The sequence below is a fragment of the Mustela erminea genome, chromosome 19 (genome assembly GCF_009829155.1).
Source record: "Mustela erminea isolate mMusErm1 chromosome 19, mMusErm1.Pri, whole genome shotgun sequence".
In the NCBI taxonomy this organism is placed as follows: domain Eukaryota; kingdom Metazoa; phylum Chordata; class Mammalia; order Carnivora; family Mustelidae; genus Mustela; species Mustela erminea.
The window spans coordinates 15,982,203-16,004,068 of record NC_045632.1 but is presented as its reverse complement, the minus strand read 5'-3'; the positions used below and the strand labels follow the sequence as shown (position 1 = coordinate 16,004,068).

The following is a 21,866-nucleotide window of genomic DNA, read 5'->3' as shown; positions in this document are numbered from 1 at the left end:
CTGTCTCCCCGTCTCTTTGTCTGTCTCTGTCTCAGCGTCTCTCTTTTCCTTCCAACTTCTTTCGTCTCTTGAGACTTCATGGTTCTGCATCTTTCTTTCATTCTTGGGAACTCACTCTTGGGATATAAAATGTCAGGTTGTGCGTGTTGTGGGGGAGGGAAGTTGTGGTGCGGAAGTCATTAGGGGATTCTGGAAGAGACTGCCAGAGGTTGAGAAAGGCCTGGAATTTGGGGAAATCTGAAAGGGTCTGGGATGGAGGCTGGGAATATGGGCTAGACAGAGGCTTGGGTCTAGCAGAATCTAGGGTGAGGGCTGGGGGCTTTGCAGAAAGATCAGCAAAATCTGGGTTGGAAACTGATGCCAGCCCTGAGGTGGGGGAGGGGACATCTGGCACCCAGGCTTTGGGCTGGAAGATGGACAGTTGCAGAAGCCTGGGCTGGGGCCTGGGGCCAGGATGGGAGTTGGGCTAGTGCTGAGCCCCCTGTCCCCACAGTCAGGTGGCTCAGACCAGGAACGCACCAAGAAGAAGCGCCGAGGGGACCGGTACTCTGTGCAGACATCCCTGATTGTCGCCACGCTCAAGAAGATGCTGCCCATCGGCCTGAATATGTGTGCGCCCACGGACCAGGAACTCATCACACAGGCCAAGAACCGCTATGCCCTGGTGCCTGCACCACCCCATGATGGCACCTGCCAGCACCTGATCCCATACCCCACTAAGCCCCTGGGACCCTCCTGAGCCCCAAGGATCCCCCGGGGAGCCCTCTCTTAGGACCCTAATGAATCTTTCTCCAGGACCCCGAGGACTCATGGGGTCCCTTAGGATGACCTAAGACTTTCCCCAGGGTGCTGAGGACCCCTTTCAGGATACTTCCAAAACCCTAGGACCTGAGGACCCTAACTGGAACACAGTTAGGAACCGAAACTCAGGAGTACCATTAAGACCGGTGGGGCCCAAGGACCATAGGGAGCCTTGAAGGACCGTACTGAACGCTGCCCACTCCCCGACCATGCCTGACATATTAGGACCCCGTGGCCCTGTGGAGACACCATGAGCCCTCCTGAGACTCCTCTCAGTTCTCCACCAGGACCTCCCACACCTCCTTGGGATCCGTCGAGTCCCCCATGATCCCACTGGCTCTCTCCTGAACCTCTGGGTCCCTACTGAGATCTCCAGCTCATCACCTCTTTCCCTTGGGGCCTGGTGACTCCACCCTCTGGATTCTGTTCATATACAAGAGCCCCCAAAGACTTGGGTTCCAGTGAGCACTCTGTGATCCCAGTAGCCCCGCAGGACTGGCCGCTTCCCCAGAACCACACCCAAGCCTAAGATGCTTCAGGATTCCTGAGATGGGTTGATCCCACCACCCTCCCCCAACCCTCCTAAGCCCTCTGAGGCTCCAAGGAGGACTCCCAGGATCCCACTTACCCTTTGTACGGGATAACAACCCCCATGCTTGTCAACCAAAGGGATCCTAAGAATCCCCCCAGGACCTTGCCAACAGCCTATTAACTGCTTGGGGACCTTGAAGACCACTGACTCCCACTGGTATCACAAACACCCCCTTTCCTGGAACTCTAAAGAATCCTTCCCTCAGGACCTCAAACTCCTCCTAGGACCTGTTGGGTCTTCCCAAGAACCCAAAGAGCCCTTCAGGGCTCCTCTGACCCCTCAAGTTGGTCTTTGAGGGTCCCTCTCTCCTGGGGATCTCAGGAATCCCCCTTACTGACCCTTCCTTTGGCCTCCACAGAAATCCCACTGGTGACTTGATCTGCTTGATCCCTCATGACCTCTGGTGATCTTGCCATTTCCCTTACAACTCCCTCACCTCCTCTGATCTTCAAAAACTCCCTTCCCACTTCCCAGCCCCTTTATTTATTTTTTTAAAAAGATTTTATTTATTTATTTCATATAAAGAGAGATCACAAGTAGGCAGAGAAGCAGGCAGAGAGAGGAGGAAGCAGGCAGAGAGAGGGGGAAGCAGGCTCCCTGCTGAGCAGAGAGCCAGACGTGGGGCTCGATCCCAGGACCCTGAGATCATGACCTGAGCTGAAGGCAGAGGCTTAAACCACTGAGCTACCCAGGCACTCCCCAGCCCCACTTTAACCCTCCTCTGACCCCCAGTCATCCATCGGTGGCCTTATTTGACCTTCGAGAACAATCTCTCATTACTCCCTACCTCCTCCCACACTCCAAGCCCCTCTAATTCTTACTGTCTCTTCAAGGTGCATCTGTAGCCTCTAGGACTCCCTTTGGACCATCCCTGACCTTTGGACCCTTTCAGTTTCTCCCAGAACCCAACTCCCTCACACATATACACACCAGCTACCGGGTGTTGGCCTGGAAAGGAATGGGATGTGGGTTAAGGAGGATGCTGGGCCATCATTGTGACCCAGCTTCACCATGTCTCCCCAGAAAGACACAGACGAGGAGGTCCGGGAATATCTGCAAAACAACCTTCACCTTCAGGGAAAGGTACCTTTCTTAATCTGCAAGCAAAAGGGGCGTGTTTAGGATAATAGCAACTGTGAGAGACAAGTACTCTTACTCCCTACCTGGCATTGAAAGAGGGACCTTAACTTGTATTTACCCACTGAATCGGCACAGCACCGAGAAAGGGGGGCGGGGCAGCCAGAGGAGCCCACCTCGCATGCAGAGGGGCCCTCACACGAGCCCCGCTGGGGAGCGGGGAGCCACCCAGGGAGGGGCCCTCATGCCGGGCCCCTGTCCTTCCTCCCATCAGGTCGAAGGCTCCCCTTCTTTGCGCTGGCAGATGGCCCTGTACCGTGGTGTCCCGGGCCGTGAGGAGGACGCCGATGACCCCGAGAAAATCGTGCGCAGGGTTCAGGAAGTGTCTGCGGTGCTCTACCACCTGGAGCAGGTGGCTGGGGCTGGAGGGGTCTCAGAGGGGTGGGGCCGAAGCATGGGTCTGTGGGCGGGGTCTAAGGAGGAACTTTGGTTGGAGCCTGGAGTTTAACTCTAGAATGGAAATTCGGCTCTGGGGCGGGACCTGGTGCCCAAATCTTGGGCCGAGGAGCTTGGGGCTGGAGACAGAACCTGGGGTCTAGAGTGGGACCTGGAATCAAGACCCTTGACTCTGGGCAGGACCATGGGTGGGTCGTGGGATGGTGGCAGGCCTGGCTAGTGACCCGGCACCTGTGGGCGGGGCCTAGGAAAGATGGTGTGGTCTGGAATTTAAAGCCCAGGGTGGAACCTTGACTCTGTTGGCACAGCCAGCGTGTTCCTCTGGCCCCGCAAGTTGGGCCTGAATTTGGGGCTAGACATGCATGGGCAGTTTTGCTCCGGGACTGGGAGTGGGGATCAGGTCAGGGGCAGAGTTTGGGGACATGACAGATTGCCGCCCCTAGACCGAGCACCCTTACAAATCCAAGAAGGCCGTGTGGCACAAGCTCTTGTCCAAGCAGCGCCGGAGGGCAGTGGTTGCCTGTTTCCGCATGACCCCCCTGTACAACCTGCCCACGTAAGACCCCCAGGGAGGAGGGAGGCTTGGGGGCGGTGGAGAAGGGGTGACTGAGGGGCGGGAGGAGGGGGCGCCACCGCGATGGGGTCTGGTTGGGGAGGGTAGATGTGCGGGAGGATAACGGAGGCGCGGTGCGGGCCATGGTCTCCGGGACACCGCACACCTTTACCCTGCAGGCACCGGGCCTGTAACATGTTCCTGGAGAGCTACAAGGCCGGGTGGATCCTGACTGAAGACCACAGCTTTGAAGACCGCATGATCGATGACCTTTCAGTGAGCTGGATGGGACCTGCCTGGGAGTGGAGGGGGCAGGGCTGAATGGGGGCGGGGGGTTGCTAGCTTGCTGGCTGCCCACTTCAGCAGTCGCCCTCCATATTGAGGAGTACGGGAAAGGCGGCAGCAGGCTTGGGGAGAGATAAGGGGAAGGACTTATACGTGTGGGGGTGGGGGCAGAGAAAAAAATCTAGCCCAGCAAGGCTATGGCGGAGGGAGACAGGAGGGGACTCTAGAAACCCCTTTCCCAAGCCCCACGCCTCCCCCAGAAAGCTGGGGAGCAGGAGGAGGAGGAGGAGGAGGTGGAGGAGAAGAAGCCGGACCCCCTACATCAGCTGGTCCTTCACTTCAGCCGCACCGCCCTGACTGAGAAGAGGTGAGGACCTTTCCTGCGTCCTGGGACAGGATCTACATCCTCCCACCCGGCAACCTCCCTGCTCCTCAAAACAGACCCTCTGTGTCCCTGGGGAGCCCCACAGCTGATCTTTCAGTGTCATTTTCCCCTGACAGGCCCAGGCCACTGTGCCCTGTTTTGTAGGCTGAGCACTTAGCAAGCCATCTCTTCTGATAGAGCTCACGTCACAGGCAATACTGATGAAAGCTTTGTCTTGCTCCAACAAAATCAGTAGATTATGAGAAGAAAAATCAGCATATTTTAACAGATTTTTCAATAAGGTGGATTGTTTAATTTCCAGACAGGACCACATGCTGGGCAGAAAGGAGAAAGTCTCCTCTCCCCCTCCCCCCCACCCCCAGTAAGATCAAGATATTTTTATCCAAAAAAAAGCACTCTCCTTGGCAGATCTCTGCACAGATCTCATTGGCCAGAATTCTGACCTCAGGCCACCCCCAGCTACAAGGGAGACTGGGGCACCCAGCGCTCTGTTTTTCATCTTTGGAAAGCCAGGACTCTGGAGTTAGATAAGGTAGGCCTGAGTCACAGCACAAGCTGTGGGACTCGGCCAAGAAGGATCTTAGTGGTTGGGTTGACTTATCTGTAAAATGAGGCTAGTAATAGATCTACCTATCTAATCCTGTCTCAAAATAATAGGGCTATTGTGAGGATTAATGTGTTATGACAGATAGAAAGCACTTAGAATAGGGATTGACCTAGAGTAAACACTCAATAGGTGTTGGCCACTACTACTATTATTATTATTATTATTATTATTATTATTAAGGCCCAAGAGGGTGGTTGGTCATAGTTATCAAACGAGCCAATAGCCGGAAGCTTGCTCCAGGCATCATACACGCGATTTTCACAAGCCCAGGGAAAAGGGAGCCCCTCTGCCGATCCCTCCAGCAAACCCAGAATGAATTCCAGTGGACCCACATGAAGCACAGGACCATCTTGTCCCTATTACCGAGGCCAAGCCTATTAAACATGCTAATTGGCTAAGTCTTGATCACACTCACCCCCTCTGGCAGTGGACAGTGGACCCCCCAATGCCCAACTACACAGCCCGGGCATGGGGAGGGGTGGCTCTCCAAAGGGAAACTAGAAGCGGTTATAGGATGGGGGTCCTCTCCGCTGGGCCCTGATCATCTCCCCCGCTTACTTCCTTAGCAAACTGGATGAGGATTACCTGTATATGGCGTATGCTGACATCATGGCAAAGGTGAGGTCCTGCCCCCCCTCCCCCCGCCTTCCTGGGCACATTCCCTTCTCCCCAGCTGCAATGCCTGCCTGCTCAGAGGGGTCTGGGTGAACTAGGGGATCTCCTCTGTTCACCGTCATCTCTAATGTCCTGTCCCCAGAGCTGCCACATGGAGGAGGGAGGGGAGAATGGCGAAGCAGATGAGGAAGAAGTGGAGGTGTCCTTTGAGGTAGGTGGGGTCAGGAGGTCCCTGAGGAAAGGGCAAAGGGAAGTCACTCCCTGTTCATTCAGGCTGTGTTCACAGAGTAGTGCTCTGGGCCCAGCCCTGTGCTGGGTCATGTTGGGGACACAGCCGTGACTGTCGGTCACCTGGGGAGAGACAGATACATCAACCAGACAGGAACAGCAAAGATTATTCACGGTGGTGGTATGGGAGGCTCAGGCAGAGTGGGCAGGGCAGAATGGGGGAGGCGGGGGAATCCAGGGAAGCTCAGGGGGACACAGGCCGGGGGTGGGGGGAGTAGTTATGGCGGCTGGGGAAGCCCAAGCAAGGGGAAGGGTCAGGGAGGGCTTCTCAGAGGAGGGGATGTCTGAGCAGGAGGATAAAGGGAGTGTGCCTGGGGCACCTGGGTGGCTCAGTGGGTTAAGCCTCTGCCTTCAGCTCAGGTCATGATCTCAGGGTCCTGGGATCAAGCCCCACATCGGACTCTCTGCTCAGTGGGGAGCCTGCTTCCCTCCTCTCTCTGCCTGCCTTGCTGTTTACTTGTGGTCTCTGTCTGTCAAATAAATAAAAATCTTTAAAAGGAGTGTGCCAGGGGCACCTGTGTGGCTCAGTGGATTGGGGCCTCTGCCTTTGGCTCAGATCATGATCCCAGGACTCTGAGATTGAGCCCCACATCGGGCTCTCTGCTCAGCAGGGAGCCTGCTTCTCCCTCTCTCGCTCTGCTTGCCTCTCTGCCTACTTGTGATCTCTGTCTGTCAAATAAATAAATAAGATCTTTAAAAAAAATAAAAAATAAAAGGAGTATGCCAGAGGAAGAAAAGGGGAAATGTGTTCCAGGAAGGGGGAACAGCATATGCAAAGACCAGGCAGTGAGAAAGAACTGATAAACATGAAGTTAACCCATCCATTCATCATTAAGGCAGTCAGCAAACATATCCCTGAGTTTCTTAACGTTTTTGGTGCCTAGGTCCCTTTTAATATCTACTGAAGCCTTTCTTAGAATCATCCTTTTGGTTTTTTAAAAGATTTTATTTATTTATTTTGGGGGGCACGAGTCGGGGAGAAGGGCAGGGGGAGAGGGAGAAACAGAATCCCCGTTGAACGTACACCCTGATTAGGGGCTTGATCCCAGCACCCTGGGATCATGACCTGAGCCGAAGGCAGACACTTAACCAACTGAGCCACCCAGGCACCCCGACCTCCTAGAATGTGTCTTTGAACCCCTTGGGGGTCCACGGGCCCGGGTTAAGATTGCTCCATGTCTGGCCCCATGCTCTGAGGACAAGAGGCAAATGGTAGACTTCAGTGCCAGGGGACAGAGAGAGCTCACAATTAAAGGAATGAGCCAGCAGATATGGTTGGAGCAGGGAGCTGAGGGCTGAGGCTGTGAGGGGCAAAGGCTGGGCTACTGAGCCCAGACTCACTGGGCGCCACGGGCCTGGCTCTGCTGCAGGAGAAAGAGATGGAGAAACAGAGGCTTCTGTACCAGCAGGCGCGGCTGCACAACCGGGGAGCCGCCGAGATGGTGCTCCAGATGATCAGTGCCTGCAAAGGTGCCTTCCCGCAGGCACTCCTCCTGGGCACATGCAGCCCGTCCCCAGTCTCCCCCAGCCCCCCATTTCCTGGGGACCCCATGGCTCACTCTCCCACCCTGCCTGCCTGCGCCTCGCACCCCAGCCCTTGCACATCCCACTCACCTTGCAATTTCTTGCTCTTCCTTCACTATGGCACACGACCCCAGCCCCTTCTCCTGCATACCCTGGGATGGTTGTCTTCTGGTGGGTGGAGAACAGGGCTCCCAGACTGAGTGCGCTGTCTTTGCCCCACCCCCACCGGCTCCAGGAGAGACGGGCGCCATGGTGTCCTCCACCCTGAAGCTGGGCATCTCCATCCTAAACGGAGGCAATGCAGATGTGCAACAGGTAACAGGAGAAAGGACCTGGGAGGAAAGCACAGAGCTCTAGAAGCTCCCGTGTGACTCCCACTTTCCCTGATGCTCCCGCCCCCTCTGTAGAAAATGCTGGATTATCTGAAGGACAAGAAGGAAGTGGGCTTCTTCCAGAGTATCCAGGCACTGATGCAAACATGCAGGTAGGGTCTAGCAGACCTCCGGTGGGTTAAACACCTTCGGTGTGGCTGAGACCCCGCCCCTGGTACCACCTCCAGGAACGTGAACCCACTCTAAGGTGTACTGGGAGGCGATTATCACAATAGTAAGAACGGACAGCTGGAACCAGAAGCTTGTAGTGAATTCAGGGGGCATTCAGGCAGCAAGGAATCGGGGCTCTCTTCTGATAACCCCCATTCATGTGACTACTACTGTCCGCCTTTGTTCTCTTCTGTCCACTGACTTTTCCTCCCCACCCCCTGAAGCTTTTGCTAACTGAGGGTTTCTGTTTTCTCCTGATTCCAGCTTGTTGTACATATGTCATTCCAGCCCCACCTTACTTGACAGCGGCTGCCACATGCCTTCTCCCAGTTCTGTTTGTGCTTCTGTGCTTCCTCTTGATTTCAGCTCATGCATGCTTTACCGTGGCTCTCTGTCCAAACTGGGTGTGTGTGGGGGGGGTAGGGGGGTGCCTACGGGGCTCTGGAAGAGCGGGGCAGAGGCCTTAGCCCATCTGCCCCATCTTTCCTTTCTTTCTCCCAGCGTCCTGGATCTCAATGCTTTCGAGAGACAGAACAAGGCAGAGGGGCTGGGCATGGTGAACGAGGATGGAACTGGTGAGGCCCTCTCTTGGGCTTCCCTCTCCTGGGACGTCCTCTTCCTTCGGGATCGCCCCCTCGCCCACATTGCCCAGAGCTCCCTTCCTCCAAGACACCCCCCACCTACGACCATCGCCAAGTTCCGCCCCCCCCAGAGTGATCCCCAGTTGTGCCCCCACATTCCTCCAGGGTCTCCCTCCTCAGGGTCCCCACCCCTGGCTGTCCTTCTGTCCTGTGTTCTCCCCCTGCCTCCCATCACCACACCGACCGGACCCGCCACACGCCCCAAGTCTCCCACCCTGGTTGCTGTTCTCATTAATGCCCCTAATCCAGGTTAATTGAGTCTCCTCTTTGCCGTGTTGTGATGTGTCTAACTTTTCTGCCCTGATCCTCGCCTCCTGCCTCTCCACCTCTACTTGTCCATCTCTTTCTCTTCCCTCTTCTTTCTCTCCCTCTGCTTTTACCCCCCCATCTCCTACTCTGTCTCCTTATGGCTCTGATCCTCTGTGGTCGCTCCTCTCTCTGTGTTGATGTCTTCGTCCCTGACTGTGTCACTGTTTATCTGTGTCTGTCTCTCTGTCTCCTTCCTATCTCTCTTTTGCCTTCTTTTCTCCTGCTTCCTCCTCCCATCCTGTTGGCTGCCCCAGTCATCAATCGCCAGAACGGTAATTCCCCCAGCCCATTCCCCTTGCTATGCTACTGCATCCCTCCCTTCTAACCCCCAACCGCCCCCTCCACCTGGGGGCTGAGGATCTGGGACATCCAGGGAGGGAGGAACCCTTCAGTGATGGCGTCATGCTCGCAGGAAATCTTGAGCCGGAGACCAAGACTCGGGTCCCAGATTAGCCACTAACAACAACTGGAGACTGTGAACAAGTCTCTTACTTTCTATAAGCCTGCTCCCCCCTGTGTAAACAGATGCTAGAGAAGATGGCAAAGATCCCTTTCCAGCTAGACGCTCTCAGGCTTCTAGACCCAGATTCGCAGTCCCGGGGTGGGGTAATCCTCACTGCCGCGCACCCTGCTCTCTGCGCCCGCGACCCCGGATTGGTCAAGTCTGAAGTTCCCATTCGCCAACCAGATTGGTTGCCCCCAGCATCCACTCTGATTGGTGCGCGTGCCTCCTCTGCGCCTGCTCTGGTTGGCCCATTCCTGTCTAGCCTCCCTGTCTAGCCTCCCTCTCTCTCTCTATCTCTTTTCCCTCCCCTAGAGCCCGTGGTGATTGGCTTCTTTCAGATGCCCATTCGGATTGGCCTATGTTTACACACCTCTCCCCTGCATCTCCTGGATTGGCTGCTTTCAAGGCATCTGAGCCAATTGGCTGGCTTTCGATCCCACTCCCTGTCCAATCCCCTCCTGCTTAGAGCCTTTGCTTGAAAGTGACTCCAATCCCCATAATCCATTAACCCTACCCACTCCAGGCCCTGGATGGGGCCAAGGGAGATACCAGCTGCCTGAACCTCTGCTGGGTGGGCAGACATTCCTGACGTCATACAAGTGGTGATGTCAGAGGGACAGTGATGTTTAGAAAGAAGCTTGAGGCCCCAGCTTCATGACACAGGGCCCCTCTGGTCTTCATCTGCTGATGACTCTGAAGCCGGGTCTCCCTGGTGTCATGGAAGCCGGTGACCCTCACAGACTCTTTGAAGTGGCAGCTGCTCCTCCCTATGTAGCTTTGTGCATGTGTGTGGAGTGTACAAGGGCCGTGTGCATGCAAATGCTCGGTCCTGCCATGTCTGACCCCCTTCTGGGCCCTGTCCCTCTCTTCTCCCCCTCACCCCAGGAGAGAAGGTCATGGCAGATGACGAATTCACCCAAGACCTGTTCCGATTCCTACAACTGCTCTGTGAGGGGCACAACAATGGTGAGGAGGAGGGGTGGGTGGAAGGGTGAGTGGAAAGGAGGCCAAGGTTTGGGGTCAGTCTGCAAGGGTTGCCTAAGTTCGTCTCCCAGCCCCTCACCCCTTATGGATGGTGGCCTCACCAGCCATCCTTGACCTGATTGTCCATCCTTCGTTTTCAGCCATTATCAAGCCCTGTCCTCCCACCTTCCTAAATCCCCCCTCAAATTTCTGCAATCTGGCCACTTTGCTTCACTTGCACCTCCTCTAGCCAGTCCAGATTCCCCAAAACCAGGTTGTCCCCAAATCACTGTGAGCACCAGATGAGTGCCTCGCCACATGCCGTGTTCCCCTACAGGTGTCTTGCAGCAGCTGGCCAAAGTTATGTAAATGTGGTGGATTTCTGTGCTTGGGTTGAATTTGTTAGAATCACTTCTTAATTTTGCTTATAAAATAGTTTGCCGGGATGAAGTCCTTACAGATTCTTTCTGAACTCAAACAAGTTTCCCCAATTTTCATCCTGGCACACAGTTTCAGCAGATCAAGGATAACACAGCAAGCTAAGGAAATGCATCACTAACGAGAACATATAACCCTGTGTGGCCCACGTCGCTCACAACATTAAAAGGACAGTCAGAATTCTGTATGACAAACATTCTACCCAAGGCTGTTTCCTATAACAAGTATGCACAGTGTCAAGGTTGTGGTTATAACACATAGCAGGGGATTATGAAACCACAGACTGCCCAGAAACTACCTTTAACACAGCAGTGGGAGTAATCACAAATCTAACTTCCACAGAACCTGCACCCCATTTGGCTGGTGTTCACTACAGTGAACCCACTTGTAAATTTCTTTACTCTTCATTCTCCTCTGTTCAATGGTGGGTAAGGCATGGTCCATGGCTTTGCATTCTCAAAAGCTCTTATCTCCACAACTTCTTGATCTTCAAGGTTTATGTAATACTGTTGTGCCATGGGACAAGGATTTTCTCTCTTTAACTGTAATTAAGGTGGAATCCGTCTTTGGGGTTTTATTTTTATTTTTTTAAAAGATTTTATTTATTTGACAGAGGGGGAAAGGTCACAAGTAGGCAGAGAAGCGGGCAGAGGTGTGGGGGGAAGGGGAGCAGGCTCCCCTCCGAGCAGAGAGCCTGATGCAGGCCTCCATCCCAGGACTCTGAGATCATGACCTGAGCTGAAGGCAGAGGCTTAACCTACTGAGCCACCCAGGCACCCAGTCTTTGGGGTTTTAAATGAATTTTATTCCCTGGATCTCTGATTTCTTGGAAACAAATATGTTCTAACAGGTGGAATTCCTCTCTCCTACCAAATTTGCAATCCAGTCCTCTGCATGAAGTGGTGGGTTCATTAGCCAGCCCAATCAAATAAATATTTGAGGGGGACCTGGGTGGCTCAGTGGGTTAAGCCTTTGCCTTCGGCTCAGGTCATGATCTCAGGGTCCTGGGATAGAGCCCTACATCGGGCTCTCTGCTCAGCGGGGAGCCTGCTTCCCTCTCCCTGCCTGCCTCTCTGCTTACTTGTGATCTCTGTCAAGTAAATAAATCTTAAAAAAACACAAATAAATATTTGAAATAGCTTTCAAATCTCAGATGCTTTGCATGTCTTGACTATTCGGTACCATTCAAAATAGACAAAAGGTTTCTCTAATATATATGTCTGTGGCCATGTTCTCAGTTGACAGATCTCTTTACAGGAGAGGGAAGCTGTAAATGTACCCATTTAGGCATAGTAAATGCTCAATAAACTTGTAGTACCAAAGAATAAGTGGCCGATCTTCATCTTACATTAGCATATGGCATATGCTCAATAAGTACTTGTTGGATAAATGAATGAATAAATAACCAATCTTCCATCTCCCCCATCACATAGTAGGCATTCAATAAAAATTTTTGGAAACCAGTGGAAGACTAAATCTCCATATTCCCATGATACACTGTATGTGCTCAAGAAACATATTTTTGGGGAATAAAATGAAGAAATGAGCCTCTACCATATCTGGCATCTAGTAGGCCCTCGATAAATGGTTACTACCTAAATGAATAAATGACCCTCACCTTCCTCTGACACACAGTAGGTAAAGACTAAATAAACTAACGATGATTATATGCCTTTGGCATACAACAGGCACTCAATAAACACTGATTACACACAGTAGACTCCCGATGAATGTGTGACTTTTTATCTCCCTAGATTTCCAGAACTACCTACGGACACAAACGGGGAACACAACCACTATTAACATTATCATCTGCACAGTGGACTACCTCCTGAGGCTGCAGGTGAGGCCAGGAGGCCGTCCAGGTGCGACCTAGCTCGCGGACTGCGGGGTCCACGAGTTGGCCAGCACCCCTTCACATCCCATTGGCCCCCAGGAGTCCATCAGCGACTTCTACTGGTACTACTCTGGCAAAGATGTCATTGAGGAGCAGGGCAAGAGGAACTTTTCCAAGGCCATGTCGGTCGCTAAACAGGTGTTCAACAGCCTCACGGAGTACATCCAGGTAGGGCCTGCCCGCTGGTGGGAGGTGAAATGCCCATCCCCCCTCACTCCTGCTGGACCCCGCCCCCTGCCCGGTGCTCACTGCAGCCCTCTGCAACCCCCAGGGCCCCTGCACCGGGAACCAGCAGAGCCTGGCACATAGCCGCCTCTGGGATGCTGTGGTGGGATTCCTGCACGTGTTTGCCCACATGATGATGAAGCTTGCTCAGGTTTGGGCCCCTCTCTTCTTCATCCAGCTGTTGCCGGGCATCCCCCCAAGTGGCCCATTTCCAAGTCAGTTTCACACCCTAGCCTCCTGGCATGTACCAGACGCATTCCCTCCGGGTGGCCCAATCCATCCTCCTCCTGGATGGGCTCTCTGCATGACCCCATGTTCCCCACTGTCACCACCAGTAGGCTGGTCTCCCACCCACACTTCCACTGGTCTGATGTGTAGGCCCCGCCCCCTCCAGTCGGAGATCCTCTATGATTGGTTGGTGTTCTTTTCTCTCCGAAGAGCTTCTCTCAGATTCTGACACCCGGGGGGATAGAAAGGCCTCCGCTTTCTAGGTCAGGGATTGGGACTGAAGGAGGGCTTTGTTTCTTTATTCTGCCTGCGGCAGATGACGCCTATCTCGGGCACCCATGATGTAAGGCCCCTGTCGAGCCCTTTTCCCATTTCTAGAATCCTGTGCTCCCCTTACCCTACCAGCCCCCTCCCCTTTGCAGCCTGGTCAGTGTCTCGTGAACACCTTGTCTGTTGGCTCTGTTTCTGTCTGGTAAACATATTCAAGCTGCACCATCTCCATCCCGAACGTCATAAATGCCCCAGCTTCCCAGCAGATGGCACTGTTCTCTACACTGTATTCTCATTTCCCAGCCGGAAGCGTCTGGAGGGAGGGGAGGCTTGATCTAGTTATTCAAAGGGGCCACCGGGGCTGGCAGAAATCCTGTCTGTTGTCATCAGACTTTTTGAAAGGAGTTGAACTTGGGATGCAATTCCTCACTGTAAGTGCAGCCGCAGTTGTGTCGTTGGCGTGATCTTAAAAGTCTAGAGAATATCGGTGTTTTAGTGTAGAGTTCCAGACCCCAGGGTGTTAATTCATTAACCAAGGACTAGGGCTAGGTCACAGGCGCTGGAAATCCAATGCGAAGTAGTGGCTTAAGGCGGGAAAAAGAATTCATCAGTTCACATCAGAGATCCAGGGCCTAGAATGATGTCAGCAGAAAGGTCTGTCTTCTCTCTGGCTTCCGTCTCAAGCAGGCTCTCACACTGTCTGGAAAAACGATGCCCCAGGGTTCTATGCACCCCTGTAACTGCTCCAGAGCGCAGAGGACCCCTTTTCTATGGAAGCTCCGACTTGCAGTTCTGATTGGACTATTGGGTCACATGCTCATCCCTGAGCCAGTCACCGTGGCCAGGGGAAAGAGAGCTCTGATTGGCCAGATCTGGCCATATACCCGGCCCTGAAACCAGGAAAGCGTGTTTAGCCCCACTTGATCTGAGAGTGCAGTTGTCCTGCGAAGGAGGGTGTTGGGTCAGACATCACCCGCAGACACATACCACAGGCTCCCATCCACATTAGGATCTTGAGATTCTGGTATGTTGGGATCTTAGATCAGAAGGCCGAGCTTTGGAACTGTGTTAGAATCAGGAACTTGAGAAGGAGCCTGGAATAGGGGAGACTTACCTGCCATTTATCCAGTATCCTTCCCCCTCCTCTGGTGTATTCCCCCTCCTCCTCTGCTGTATTAGGTAGAACCAGATGAGATGACCACTTGGTGGGTCAAAAATGCTCACATATTGCCAGTTTTATGTAGCTGAACTTGGTACAAATAGGGACCATGAGACAGAACTCTGACCGTGAAGGAAGCTTATGTAGGACTTACATGAGGCACTGTGACAGGACAGGCAGTGTACCCCTACCTTCTCCCCAGATTGTTCACCAAAAGGCACGTGGCTGAGTCCTCCCGCCTTTCTCCTGAACCCAGCACCTCGCTTTTTCCATCGCACATTCATTCAACAAACATATATCAAGCACCCTTCCATATGCCCCAAGCTTCTGCCTTCCCAGTCCCCCTTGGCTGCCAGCTCTTGGCCCCACATGTCACCTGTCAAGACTGCTTCCCCCAGAGTGCCTGCCCCACCCCCACAATCTTGTCTCTCTGCCCCTTCCCCTGCTTCCGAGGAACATGTCTGGACTCGGGTCCCCTCGGAGGTAAGAGGGGAGTGAGAAGGAGTCTTAGGCCCTGCAGGGTGGGTCAAGAGGGGCGGAAGCAGCTGGAAGTGGGGTAGGCATCTCTGCAGAGACCAGTCATCACATAACTGGGGTCTGGGGTCTCTAGGACTCCAGCCAGATCGAGCTGCTGAAGGAGCTGCTAGATCTCCAGAAGGACATGGTGGTGATGTTGCTGTCGCTACTAGAAGGTAAACCCCCAGCAGGTGGGGGTCTGGGGAGGGAACAAAGGGACCGACAAGCAGGGAATGGCTCTCTGAGACCCCAGAGACCCTAATCTTCAACTTCATCTGACATCGTGTCAAGGTCAAATGGGTTGGTGAAGGAGTCCCAGTAACGAGCTCAGCAAACAAGTGCTGAGCACTCATATGCTAGGCCATGGCCGTATGTGTCTTAGATCACTGACTCCCCAAAGAAATCTCAATAAGGTGGATGGCCCTGATGCTTTTTAAAGTTTACGTAACTCATAGTTATTTATGTGTTTCCTTGTCAAATATCTCAATTAGCTTTTGCTACCTAATGAATGTCCTCAAAACTTAGTGACTTAAAACGACCATAATTTATTGCTAATTAATAAAACAATATGGGTGCCTGGGTGGCTCAGTCAGCGAAGCATCCAGCTCTTGAGTTTGGCCCAGGCCATGATCTCAGGGTCATGAGATCGAGCCTGGCATCAGGTTCCTCACTTAGCGGGGAGTCTGCTGGAGATTCTCTCTCTCCCTCTCCTCCTCCTCCCGAATAAAGCAATAAATATTTAAAAAAAAATAAAATCTATATAAATAAATAAAAGTGAAAGGTATAAGAAGAAGCTGGAGCCAGTGGGATCCCACTTTACCACAGTCTCCACTCCTCCCTACTGTCTTATCTTTGGCCCTACCTCACTCCACTCTGGACCTGCTTGGCCTCAGAGGACTAGTGGAAGGCTTCGGTGTGTGAGCTCTGAGGTCATGAAGCTCTGGCTTCAAAGCCTCCTCACCCCCTTGCAGGCTGGCATGTTGGGATCTTAGAGTGTGGATCCTGGTATGTTGGGATCCTGAGCGTGTGACTTTCTTTGAGTCCCAGCCTCTTTCCTCCATACAAATGGATAGTAACACCCCTCCTCTAGAAGGATGAGAGCATGCCAACCCAGCACTGGGCATGGCATCTGGGACCTGCTGGTAGCTTCTGGCATTGGTATCTCTCTTGGTGATTCCCCCCAGCTGTCAGGGAGGGACCGACAAGGTTCTCACACGACACTGATGCAGGTCAGGAAATGAGCCGTGCCCTCCGGGGGAGGTGTGGGCGCTGGCCAGGGACACTTCCACCAACATCATGCCTGGAGCCTGGTGGCTCCCGAGCTGGGGAAGGAGGCCAGGCGGTAGGGGTCCAGAACGCAGGCTGCCCCAGGCCACACTGACCGGTTCCTTGCCCACAGGGAATGTGGTGAACGGCATGATTGCCCGGCAGATGGTGGACATGCTTGTGGAATCCTCGTCCAATGTGGAGATGATCCTCAAGTTCTTCGACATGTTCCTGAAACTCAAGGACATAGTGGGCTCGGAGGCCTTCCAGGACTATGTTACCGATCCCCGTGGCCTCATCTCCAAGAAGGACTTCCAGAAGGTGGGTGCTAGAAGTCAGGTGAATGGGGTGCCAAGTGGCAAGAGATGTCCCTCTGAGCCTCAGTTTCTTTACCTGTAAAATGGGGAGAACACCGTCTTTGGGGTTGTTTTGAAGGCAAAGTGCATGAACACAGATGAGAACCTTTATTTCTGTTATCATTATTCCTAGTCATAATTTTATCATCATTATCGATCACGGTCATTCCATTGAGAAACGTTTGTTGGATTTCTTCTCCATACTGGGTCCACTGCTGGTACCACGGACACAGCAATAACCGAGACAGATACGGATCTGCCTTCATGGAGCTTATAGTCTGATGAGGAGACGGTCACTAATGACCATTGAAGGTCAAATAACGAGGTTTTTAGGAGGGAAGTGAAGGAAGCAGCCTTATCCAGGAGCCCCCTCATCTGTCTGTCAGTCCTCCCACCCCAGCTCTCCCCTCTCTCCCTATGGAACTCCAGTTATGTCACTCAGCCGCTCTGAGACTCAGTTTCCTCCTCTGTGACACGGGACTAGGATAGTGACATTCACTGTCTCACAAGACCTCTGCGAGGCAGACAGCGTGTGGGCCGTTCCTGGAACACAGGGGCACTCAAGACATGCTCCCTACTATTATTCCTGCCAGATCTTTCTCCTCACCCTTCTGCTAACTGTTTCTTTGGAAATAACTTCTGACCTACAGAGAAGCCGCAGGAACAATACAGAGAATTTCTGATCACCTTTTCACCCCGACCTCCCAAATGCTCACATTTACCACATTTGCTCTCTCATGATTCTGCTTTTCTTCTACATACTGCAGTGTGTATCTCCTGAGAACAAGTTCTTTCTCTCTCATAACCCCAGAACAATTATGCAAATCAAGAAATTAGCATCAGTATGACTCAGCTAGCTACAGACCTTAATTCAGTTCTCACTCAGTGAAGAAATTGTTTTTCCTGCGGAGGAGGCAGTCCAGCGGTCAGGGACCACGTTTAGACATCCTGTCTCTTTGGCCTCCATCAATCCCGCACCATTCCTCAGTCTATCCTTGTCCTTCATGACCTTGACATTTTTGAAGAATGGAGATCGGTTTTTTAGAGAATGTTTCTGCCCTTGTCTTTCATGACCTTGACATTTATGAAGAATAGAGATCCGTTTTTTAGAGAATGTTCCAGAATGTGGGTTTGCCTGAGATTTTCCCCATGAGTCAATTCAGGTTGGACCTTTAGGCAGGAATGCAGTAGAAGTAATATGTCCTCACTGCATTCTGTCTGGGGGTTCTTCCTATCACTGTTGGCTTTAGCTTGGCTTGCTCGGTTCAGGAGGCATTTACCAGGGTCTCCGCTGCACGGGTACCATCATTCCCTCTCACCCTCTAGGGTTAGCATCTGTTGGTGATTCTTCCTGAAATGGGGATTACTGTGGTAGTTGACAAATGGTGGTGGTTTGTTTTTTTCTTTTTTATTATTTTTTAAAATTTTTTAAACTTTTTTTTGGTGGGGGGGAGGGAGGGGGTAGGGGCCAAGGAAGAGAGAGAATCCCAAGTCAACTTCACACCAAGTGCAGAACCCAACATGGGGCTCGATCTCATGACCCTGAGATCACGACCTCAGTGGAAATCAAGAGTCCTACACTTAACCGTCTGAGCCATCCAGGTGCGCCAACATATGGGAGTTTCCTAACCTCACCATATCCTTTCCCTTTATTAGGTACCATTTTGCTGTACTTGTCCATCCATTTATTTTTATGTACCAGCGTACTCGTTCTTACTTTAAGCTAGGGCTAGCCCCTTTAATAAACATTAAAAAAAAATTTTAAACATTCAGGGTCTGCTCAGTTAAAAAGTATCCTCAGTATCCCCAGCCTCCCAGGTGTCCTGAGAGCCTCCCTGTGTCTCTCCCCCTTCTCAGCCATGCCTTCCAAGGACTGTCAACCTCCACTCACTCCTTTCTCGCCTCCCACCCCCTTTCTGACTCAGGGCTTGCTGGCTTCGGTCCCTGTCAGTCTTCTGAAACTGCCCTGACCAAGATGGTCAGTGACGTCTTCACCCCAGTGACCTCTACACCCTGAATCTCTCCTCTGTTATCTTTGTGGCATTGGCCACTGTCGGCCATTTCCTCCCCTCCACAATACGTGCTTCCCTGCGCATCTGGGCCGCGCACTTGTGAGAGCCCTGCCTTCCCTGTCAGTCTCTCCCCGCCGCTTCACTCCTTGCTGTCCCCGAGCCGTCCACCTTCCAGAAGAGCTGATAGTTACCAAGGTCTCTCTCTGTGCGAGGTCCCTGTATGTAAATGGATTAGGTCACATAGTCCTTAAACCAACCCTAAGTGGTAAGGACTATTTTTTATTCTCTCTCTCTTTTTAAAATATTTTATTAATTTATTTGTCAGAGAGAGAGGGCACATGTGTGCATAAGCAGGGGGAGCAGTCGGCAGAGGGAGAAGCAGGCTGCCCACGGAGCAGGGAGCCTGATGCAGGACTCAACCCCAAGACCCCAGGATCATGACCCGAACTGAACGCAGATGCTTAAGTCACTGAGCCACCCAGGTGCCTCTGTTTTTTATTCTCATTGACAGAAGTGGAAACTGAGGCACAGGGAGGTGAAGTGCCATGCTCAGGGTCACACAGCTAATAAGCAACAAAGCTGGGATTAGAACTCAGGCAGTCTGGCTCCAGAGTGCACCACCTCCAGACTCAACCATTACTCTAGTTCAATAAATAGTGTCCTTTCCCTCAGCATCAGGCCCTGGCCGGAAGTCCCAGCCCTACTCTCTGAGCCTGACAGTTTTAAGGAGAGAATCTCAGCCAGGGAACCAAAAATCACCATGTAAGAACTAAAATACACCTCATTCATAACTTTGAAGTGATTCTTCTCAGAAAAGGAAAGCGTCAACAAAGTGAAAAAGCCATTTATGGAATAAGAGAAAATATTTGCAAACCATAGATATGGTAATGGGCTAATATGGCAAGAAACTTAACATAACTCAATAGCAAAAACAACAAAACAAAACAAAAACAACAAAAAAAAACCCACAAAAACAAACCAAGTAACCTAATTTTTAATGGGCAGAGGTTCTGAATAGATATTTTTCGGAAGACATACAAGTAGCCAACAGGCACATGACGAGGTAGGTCCTCAAGGGGGCACCTGGGTGGCTCCATTGGGCAAGTGTCCAAATCTTGATCTCCACTCAGGTCTCGATCTCAGGGTCATGAGTCCGAGCCCCATGTTGTGTTCCGCACTGGATATGGAGCCTCCTTAAAAAATAAGTAAATACAAGGTGCTCCACATCGGTTGTCATCAGAGAAAATGCAAATCATACCCACAATGAGATAACACCGCATACCTGTGAGGATGCCTATTATGAAAAAGGCAAGAGATAGCAAGTGTGGGTAAAGAGAAAGAAAAAGGAGCCCTTGTGCACCATTGGTGGGAATGTAAAATGGTGTGGCCACTAAGGAAAAACCACATTTTTTCCTTAAAAATTTAAATTAAATTAGAACTAGGAAATGAAATTAAAAATATAACTGCTGTCAGACCCAGCAGTGCTGTATCAGGGTATATATCCAAAGGAAACCAAACCATTGTTTCAAGGAGGTATCTTTGCTGCCGTGTTCATTACAGCTATTATTCACAGTAGCTGAGGTATGGAACTAACGTAGGAATGTGATATGTAATGGACTGTTATTCTGCCTTTTAAAAAAAAGAAGGAACCCTTGTCATTTGCAACAACATGGCTGAACCAGGAGGGCATTATGCTAAGTGAAATATGCCAGAAATGGAAAGACACATGGCCTCACTTACATGTGAAATCTTTAAAAAAAAAAAAAAAACAAAGAAACAAAAACAGAAACTGAACTGGTAGAAACAGAATAGAAAAGTAAGTGATGTGAAGGGCTCAGCCGTGGAGGAAATAGGGAGAGGTTGGTAAATGGGTATGAACGTTGAGTTATAAGATGAATTTAAGGGGTGCCTGGCTCAGTGGGTTAAGCCTCTGCCTTTGGCTCAGGTCATGATCTCAGGGTCCTGGGATCAAGCCCCACATCACGCTCTCTGCTCGGCCGGGAACCTACTTTCCCCCCTCTCTCTGCCTGTCTCTCTGCCTACTTGTGATCTGTCTGTCAAATAAATAAATAAAATCTTTTTTAAAGAAAAGGATGAATTTAGAAAATGAAATGGGTAAAGATCCCTCCTGACCAGAGCTTCACACACAAGGTTTGATGTCATTTACACAACATTTTGTAGGTCAGTATCTCTGTGTCACAGAGTTATGATCTGTAACTTGAAAAGTGCCTTGGTAAAGAGTACATTCACATGATTTGAACTGCAAAAATGTAATAATGTATGAAGTGGGAAGTCTCACTCCCACTGTTTTCTCAGCCTACTTCCCTCCTCCCCCGACCTCCCCCGCTGCTGTGAGTAACATTAGTTTCCTTTGTATCCTTGCATCGTTTTTTTTTCTTTCAGATTTTGTTATTTTCCTCCTTTCTTGCATAATCAGCAGTGAACTACATACATTGGTCCATATCACTTAATAATATATTCTGGAGATCAGAGAGAGACCTCATTCTTTCTGTACAGATGCCCAGTATTCCATTTTATGTGTATATTATGGTTTCTTTGATGATTCTTTGTTGACAGACACTTGCTTCTCTCCTAGTCTTTTGCTTTTACAACTCGTGGACAGTTGTGCAAGTTGTGCACTGTACAAAGATACAGTTGGTAGCACAGATACTGTATATTTCTACTGCAAATTTCCAGTGGGTGGGAGTAAGTGTACTGAGGAAGGCTTCTTTTGGACTACTAGCAATGCCGGCTACAACAAATACCCTTGTACATAATGTCATTTTTTATGTGCAGTTATATCTAAGAATATACTTCAAAAGCAGGATATCTGGATTAAAGAGTAAATTCATTTGTCATTTGGGCAAATTTTGCCCTCTGTTTTTCCCTCTCATTAGTAACCTGTGAGAGTGCCTCTTTCCCCACAGCCTCGCCACCAGACCGCATTGTCAAATATTTGGACTTTTGCCAATCTGATAGGTGAAAAACAATATTGCTGTGCAGTTTAATTCCACGTTTAAGTCATACCTCCTGGTGTGAGTGCAGTGAAGCATCTTTTTCTGTTCTTTCTTTTGTATTGCCTATCCAGTGAACTGACCGTGTCCTTGGCTTATATTCTTTCTTTCTTATTTTTCTCCTTGAGTTCTAGAGCTCTTTATATATTAGGCTGATTATAACTTTGTTAGTTACAGGAGTTGCACCTGTATTTCCTAGTTCATCATTTATCTTTTGACTTCGCTTATGGTGTTATTACATATATATTTGGCTATGCGGAATACTTTGATTCTCATGTAGAAAGTCACTTAAAATATCTTATTAATTTGGGGGGCACCTGGGCGGCTCAGTGGGTTAGAGCC

The 21,866-nt window shown here is 51.0% G+C and overlaps 1 protein-coding gene across 1 annotated transcript in view; it reads left to right on the top strand.

Annotated features, from left to right (window-relative positions):
- Positions 1–21,866, top strand: part of RYR1 (ryanodine receptor 1) — a 108,072-nt gene that overhangs the window by 63,290 nt on the left and 22,916 nt on the right. The window contains 19 exon segments of the mRNA XM_032325359.1: positions 494–664; positions 2,417–2,476; positions 2,745–2,882; positions 3,370–3,482; positions 3,659–3,755; positions 4,025–4,131; positions 5,323–5,374; positions 5,514–5,582; positions 7,030–7,129; positions 7,419–7,498; positions 7,591–7,667; positions 8,227–8,300; positions 8,930–8,947; positions 10,066–10,146; positions 12,336–12,424; positions 12,518–12,646; positions 12,750–12,854; positions 14,971–15,052; positions 16,276–16,463. Coding sequence (XP_032181250.1) covers positions 494–664; positions 2,417–2,476; positions 2,745–2,882; positions 3,370–3,482; positions 3,659–3,755; positions 4,025–4,131; positions 5,323–5,374; positions 5,514–5,582; positions 7,030–7,129; positions 7,419–7,498; positions 7,591–7,667; positions 8,227–8,300; positions 8,930–8,947; positions 10,066–10,146; positions 12,336–12,424; positions 12,518–12,646; positions 12,750–12,854; positions 14,971–15,052; positions 16,276–16,463 — 1,830 coding nt within the window.